Here is a 7,782-nt window from a genome sequence, read left to right as displayed (position 1 = left end):
CTATTGATGGCAGTTTGAATGCACAGAGACACCGTGACGTGATCCTGAGACCCATCGTCATGCCTTCATCCGCTGCCATGACCTCATGTTGCAGCATGACAATGCACGGCCCCATGTTCCAAAGATCTGTACACAATTCCTGGAAGCTGAAAACATCCCAGTTCTTACATAATCACTATACACCAAACTATACATCATCCTTGGAGGATGCCACAGATGCCAGGAGCAAAAACAAAAGTGTTGTGTTTAAATTCGTGGTTCAGTGTAATTAAGCAAATAATAATTTCTTAATGGAGACACTGCTGGAAGTTGATTTGTTTGGATGTGATGAACATCTGACAGAACGAAGAGACACAACACAGTGATATGAAGTGATTAAATAGGTTTATTTGATTTACAGACATGTACATTTTCTATCAACCCCCTGAGGGAGCATCACAGTTCAGTTCTACAATAATATCCTTTGATTTCTCTACACTTCTCTTGTATTGACTTGCTCTAAAAATAAAAAATAACCTCTGTTTTCTGCTCAACATCAGAAATAGGTTTCTTTATACATGATTCTTGTATGACAAGAAATAGCACATTCTCAATACATCACTTCAGTGATTATTAACATAGAATTACTCGATACAATGGACTTACATACTTCTAAAGGATTGCTGCTAAATCAACTAAATTTGGCAAAGTGAAACTCAATTCATGACCCATCTGACCAGAGCCAACGTCCCTTCTCACGACAGATGACAGCATGTCCGCATGTGTACTGTACTGTGAGCACGAAGTTGATGCTGTGGTTCAAATAAATCCCTGAACAATAAGTGTGCAAAATGGTTTGATCAGTTTAAAAAAAAAACAACAACAACATTTACAAGAGCTACAAAAATAAATGCAAAAATATTGCACCCTAAACATGAGACCAATAAGTTGTCTTGAATCCATCACATTGCAGTTTCTTTTGTGTGTAATATGTGTGAGATGTCCAATCGGTGATCACAGTAAACAGGATGAATCCTTGTGATGTAAAAAGGTATTGTGTTGTTTCATTGTGATACAAAAGGATGAACAAACAGGCATTTTCTAACCCAACGACATACAACAAAGTGTGGTATACTCAAACTTTAAACTTCCCTTTATAGATTATTCTTCATTATGGTAACAAACAAATAAATACATTGCATCCAAGCCATCATTTACAATATATTAAAGTTGCTGCGTGATATAGCTATATATATATATATCTCTCTATTGTAGTTATTACAAAAAACCTCATTTGGTAACATTAAGAAAATCAACAAAAGGAAGGTAAGAAGCTTAGTTCATTAAGAAGATGTAGGTGTGTAAACACGTCAGGTTGGACAGAATCACATTCAGAGAGCTCCACGCAGTTGGAGAGAAGCTAAAGCTAATGATCTGGCAGCAAGGACACAGCCCACACAGCACCCACACACACAGCCAGTGAGTCATGCTCACACATCGATGCTACAAGAACCACCTCAACGCTTCCCTTTATTCCTCCGCTAAGGTCACTCCATCCTCCTCCTCCTCCTCCTGTGTTTTCTTAGAGGTCTGCAAAGTGCTTTTTTTCCCTTTTATGCACCAGTTTTAAAACCTTTGACTCCATTAGTGGCTCCAAGGTTTCAGTAAAATTGTATCTACCAGGTAATAAACAACAAAATCCTTCAGGGTAGCTTCTAAGTAAATGAAGCATTTGCGTAAATCTCTGTATGTACAAGCATCTAGCTAAAGCTTTGTTTCTGGGATTTTACATTAAAGATTAAAAGAGTGATGACATCAAATCCAGGTTTTATCAATTGTGTACTTCTATTTTTATGTACAGGGTTCCCACACATTTTTACCAATACATTTTCAGACCTTTTCCATATTATTTTAACTTTAATTTACTTTTTATTTTAGTAGTTTAGTATTAATGGATAAGCCTATATAGCAATATAGCACTTCCCAGGCATTTGAAGACAAAGAAACTGCTAACACGTGGTGACTTTACTTGCTCATTCCACATTCCCGCCATCAACTAGGTGCATATGCCAATAGACCAGATCTTCACATACGGGTACTTCACAAAACATCAATGCCCCGCCCCTTTTTGGGGATAGAAAACCAAAGATCATATAGATGTCAATTTGACGTATGTTTAGATGATGATAATTTAAACAAATAAGTTTGTATTTCCCAACTTGTTAGACAGTAATATCTGGTTGAATTTAGGTTGGGTGACGTTTAATGCCAATATCAATGTAACGTAGAATACTGACAACAGATGAGGTTGATATTTTGTTGGTTTTAATTTGACATTAGCTAACATCTCATACTAACATTATTTTGATGTAGAGGAACGTAATTTAGTTGTAAGGTATGGAGGCCAAAACCCAACGTCTGCAAAATGTCAAAATATTAACATCCACACAAGGAGTATAGCCTTGGCGATGACATAATTCTGGTCTTGTTTTTATGTAACATATGACACTTGTGACATTTCAACAGTCAGACAGCGCAGTACTAGATTTAAAGTTAGTAATACAGGGAGCGTATTTTGCATAACGTTCAACATTTTTTGGGACCATTTCCAGGCCTGGAAAACAGTTTTTCTAATTCCATAACTTTTTCAGGAATTTCATGACCGTGGGAACCCTGTGTGTAAACCTCCATGTTATTCTCTGGTGTATTTATTGAAGAGGACTCAGTTTTTCAGCTCCTGCTGTAACATCTGAGGACATGCTGGTCTGGTTTCAAAGGGGGATTCCTCGCCATCAGTCTAACCTGGGGCGAAAGGATTTCCTGTTCCTGTCTGGGATTTTGATTCCCCTCAGTAATAAACTGATGACTGTGACTCCAGCTCTTCTCAAAGGTCCTTTCTTCTAATCGTGGAATGGGATATCTACAATTGCAAGTGGGAAAGGTCTCTTTTCACAATGCCTGGTATTGTAACCAGTGTGGACTGGACTGGAATCCATCATTAAAAGCGACTCTGTGTGGGTGTCGTGTCCGGAAATTCAAAACCAACCATCAGAAAGCTGCCCCTTTAAAGAGAAAACTAGCTCACTGATAAGGCAGTGTGGATAAAAAGGTTGGTTTCCTCAAAAATGTTTGTATTGCTTCTTGTGTACACAAAAAGACAAGTGCTACTCCTTAAAAAGTCAAAAGAGTAGCATTTCATTTACTTTTGGGAAAAGCATTATAAATTATAAAACATATATAGTCCAGTGTCCACTTTAAATCGCCCGGATTGCATCAACGTCCTTCTGAAACAATCATAGGCAGAAACCTCCAGTTTCAAATCCAACATCACACAGAACAAAAAAATATAATAAAAAATTAAAAAAAATTACAAGAAATCTTGTGAAAAATAATGTGCAGAAATCTCTCATCTCTGTCATGTTATCTGGCACTGTCTTTGCTGATGTTAAGTGCTAAAAGCTAAAAATAAAAACATGTGGGGGTCAAAAGAAACAGCTGTTGATGTGAAAGCTCCAATTATTAAGGCTGAATCACTGACCTCTAGACAGTAACACTTTTGGCTCTTGGTTTGACGGCTATGTTTACATGCACAGCACAAACTTCCATTGCTTATATGAGAATACTGCATTCATCATGTAAACACTGTATTTACATTTGAAGTACATCTTGTTAATACTGTGATTAAAGGAAAACTTCACCTGCTAAATTATCATTCGATTTCAATTACTTGCCTTGTGAATTAGTGAAGAAAGCTTTGTTTTTCTCGCATGTCTCCAAGGTGAACGAAGAATCCAAAAACTGAGAAAATTTGCGTTTAAAGGTGTACGACGCAGGATCGTCGGTTACTGTTTGTCAACACATTTGCCAGCGAAAAAGAAAGTAAGAGCCAACCCCAGTTTCATTCTCATTTAGCGTTTTGCCTCGCTATATTTGTATTTTTTGGTCGCTGTGTGTCTTGGATGCCTGCTGCTTACAGTCTGACACCTGGTCGCCACCTTTTTATAAAGCCCTGACCTCACCAGAGTGCTTCAGGGGTACACACACACACATATCAGTGTCCTAAACACAGAAAATAAGAAAATACAAGCAGAGGGCAGAATCTCTGCAGGAAAATACACTTCTAGGATTTTTTTTTTCAGCTGGCCATAAAACTTGAGTACTTTTACATTAAGTACTTTTAGTTTCGCTGATAATACTTACATACTTTTACGTAAGGTTTTGAACGCAGGACTTTTACTTGTGGTGGAGTTAACTAATAATATTCACTAATATTTTTATGCTTTTTGCAATCAAAATCTGAAGTTTTTCAGAAGCTATAACTTGGTTTACCTCTTTACACCTGAGGGTTTACCTAATACCCAATACCTGGAACAATCTGTTCCCCATGAGGTTCTTATGCGATGGAAACATTAGTTACATCTCCAGTTAATAGGATAAACCTTAGAAACAATTTAGCAACAGCTGATATTTCTAGTCCACTCAGCTCACAGAACCCTCTGGGACAGTGATGGTGGACAGTGAAGGTCAATCAAAAACTTGTCGCACAGTTATTGACGATCATACATTGCATTCTGTCACAAAGTGTGTGGGGTCAATGCGAAATGAAACGTGGTAAATCAATGGCTAGCGTCACTCACCACGTGACTTTGTCCTTGCAGAACCCCTACAGAAAATGCATGTATTTAGGAAATAGTGAACATACGACTGGATAAATGAGACTTGATGATGCACCAGTTGTGTGAGAGTTTGTAAACACATTTCTTCGTTTTTGGATTCTCCATTCACTGTGAAGGGTGGCGCAAAATACAAAGTTTTTTTTCCCTAAATTCATTGTAACATGGGGTGAATTATTGATATACAAATGGTATTTTTTGCAGGCGAAGTATTCCTTTCAGATTAGCAGAGTAATTTGATGTTAGTCATATCATTGGAGGCTTGTTTAAACAGATGAACACCACTTGTGAATTATATTCCTGCAGCAAATTTAAACAAGTTGCATCATTTGCTCCATTTTACAGCTTCTGTCTGTTTACAGGGCAGAATGAATTGGGGAAGATTTGCATCAGAGCAACAGAGACACCAAACTGCAGTTCATAAATGCAGCTGCTTCTGCTGTCTGGCAGAGATACGCAAACTGCATAATCAAAGTCATCTGAATTATAGTGTGCATGTAAACATAGTCAGTGATGAAGTCATGAGGGTTGTTGGTGGTCAGTGCAAAGTCTGAAGGAATGTAATGACGCTATGGCACTTGGTGCAGATTGACAGCCGATGTAACAGACAGACAGACAGACACATAGAGTTAGACTGTTGGACAGACAAGCAGACAGACAGGGCAGGTTCATGGTCAGCATTCAGTAGTATGACATCAGGAACCTCCTCCCTGGAAGGTTCAGTGGATCCTGGCAGACAGAGGTGAAGAGGACACCAGCTGTCAGCCGGCCGGGTTCAGCACACTGCTGTGCGCCTTCTCACCGACCTGTGATTTGGAGGCGTTTCAAGGAGGGGCAAGACGCTCCCTTGTTCCAGTTCTGAGCAGCCTCCACCAGAGTGTAGAAGGGAAGAGCAGCAGGAGCCAAGAGGAGGATGATCGTAGCGGTGACAGCGGTGAAGAGAACATGGATGTGGTTTTAAAGAAGTGGATCAGCTGCCCTCACTTTTCAATCTCCATCCTTATTGGGTTTGGTTGCTCCTTCATATGGCTCCTCATGTGGCTGTCACCTGAAAGAGGGAGCGGGACAGAGAGAGGAGGAAATGGTGCAGTTAGAGTCCGGCCTCACCACAGGATATTCTCATGTAATTAATGTTGAGGTCGAAAGCTCCTGAGCCATCTGTTAGGACCTTCCTGATAACGCCTGCACACCAGGACCAGCCTGTGACCTACATATTTCCCTGTACACAGCATACCAACACATAACAGTTTGTATAATGCAGACACCCCTGATCTGTACAGCATGCTATAAGCCACAGTAACACACAGATACTGTCTCTCAAGATATGCAGATTTTTGCAAGAATAAAACAAACTAATCCTTGCACATATAATTTTTTATACATTTATACTTTGTACTGTATTCATGGCACTGCACTCTCGGAAAGCAGAGCGTACTCTGGGCACAGATGGAGCAGCAGAACATCAGGCGCAATGAAAGTAAAACTTAATTGTTCGTTGTGCTGAGTCTAAAATTTTGCTTTTGCTCGCCTCTGCAGCAGCTGCTCCTCTCATCTATCAATCTGATCAGTTCTTATCGGACCAACTGAGCAATTATCCACCTAGGTGGGAAATGCTGATTCTTGATTTTTGCAATACTTGTTTTTATTTATGTTTTTTCCTTGAATTATGGTACAGCTATAGAGGCGTAAATACACACATATCATGTCTGCAATAAACTCCACCAGAGACATTTTTTGTACACATGTGACAGGATCAATTATACAGCAGTAATATGTGCTGCATGAGGGTTACAGCAGTATTATAGTTACACAAAATTTGTTTCAGTTGTGACACGCTCAGGCCTCCATAGTCAATATGTGGAATGTTTGATACTCTGTATTCTGTATCCCTACGTTCACCTTTGAGGGTACCTCACCTATAAGGGGGTGTCTCCCGCCTTACCTCTCTCCTTTTGCTGTTATACTCCATGGGAGAGGTAAGCGACGTTGCTCTTGTAGTGATTTCCGTGTTTTAGCGCTGTTAAGCTGTTTTTAAAGTTCATTTTTCAGCCTAAACTTATTGTATAATATGCTGACATATTCCTGTGTCACTTAATCTGTTTAGGGGCCTGAGTTATGTGGTTGTAATTGACGGAGGATTTTGTTTTTACCTCTTGCTGTCAGGTATGTTTTCTGTGTTGTATTGTACTGAACTGAATGTAACATGGCCACAGTTTTTGCTGTTGTACTCCATGGGAGAGGGGCTCGAGTTATGTGGTCGTAATGGACGGAGGATTTTGTTTTTCCCTCTTGCCGTCAGAGTTGTTTGGAATTAATGGAGATCGCCTCCAAAGATATCCACAGTCTGGGCCTCTTCACATCAACATAACATAGACAATAATAGAGTACACAGGTTACGCATGTACATGATAGTGTTTTCTGGCTTTCACAAATGGATTTTAAATATGTGAAATATAATAAACACACAGCTTAGATGATGAGACTTTGGCTAGGCACAACCAAATTTTAACATCATATCATAAAAGGTCAGATTGTTGGCCGTACTGAAGGTGTGTGTGCACCAAGTGCCTCTCTAGTTAATGTATGCAAGTACAAAAATCTTAACATGGACTAATATATACAGAATAAAACTGTATTATTATTTGTTGTTTGTCTTGAACTGCCTCCAGCTGCTGCAGTACACATAAGCAAAGCTCATGTGAGGGGAAAATGCAACACCAGAGGGGAAGATGACACTCCAGTTGGAGATTAGACCATAAAGCGTTCACAGAGCCACACTTGTGATCGCTGAGATTGGATGAGAGAGGTGGCAGTGTTTCCTGTTGTTTGTTTGGAGTCTGTCATTACGGTGCCCTGGATGCTCCAGTACACAAGCTACTATTGCTGCTACAATGGGATTAGTGCAGGGAGCACGGCGGAGCTAATGCCTCATACTCCCAAAAACACATTCACACACACACCCACAGACCCACAGTGTGCACACATAGACATCTACGTACACACTTGCATATATATGCATGCAGACACACTACTGTGTTCCCAAAAAACAACAGCCACACATCATACAAATAGGGTAATAGCTTAAACAGGAGGATTAGAGGATTCCCAAAAACAATGTGTTTTGCTTCTG

At 39.7% G+C, this 7,782-nt stretch overlaps 1 protein-coding gene across 3 annotated transcripts in view; it reads right to left on the bottom strand.

The window, feature by feature from the left end:
* Positions 1-367: 367 nt before the first annotated feature.
* spns2 (SPNS lysolipid transporter 2, sphingosine-1-phosphate) overlaps positions 368-7,782 on the bottom strand; it is a 97,179-nt gene continuing 89,764 nt past the window's right edge. For all 3 annotated transcript variants that reach the window (XM_033640843.2, XM_033640851.2, XM_033640860.2), the window contains one exon: positions 368-5,700. In XM_033640843.2, the coding sequence (XP_033496734.1) occupies positions 5,686-5,700 (15 nt within the window). In that variant the 3' untranslated portion in view covers positions 368-5,685. The remainder of the gene's footprint in view (positions 5,701-7,782) is intronic.

The sequence above is a fragment of the Epinephelus lanceolatus genome, chromosome 11 (assembly GCF_041903045.1).
Source record: "Epinephelus lanceolatus isolate andai-2023 chromosome 11, ASM4190304v1, whole genome shotgun sequence".
Taxonomy (NCBI): Eukaryota; Metazoa; Chordata; class Actinopteri; order Perciformes; family Serranidae; genus Epinephelus; species Epinephelus lanceolatus.
Note: the sequence above shows the minus strand (reverse complement) of the source record. Positions and strands in the feature narration are given on the sequence as shown.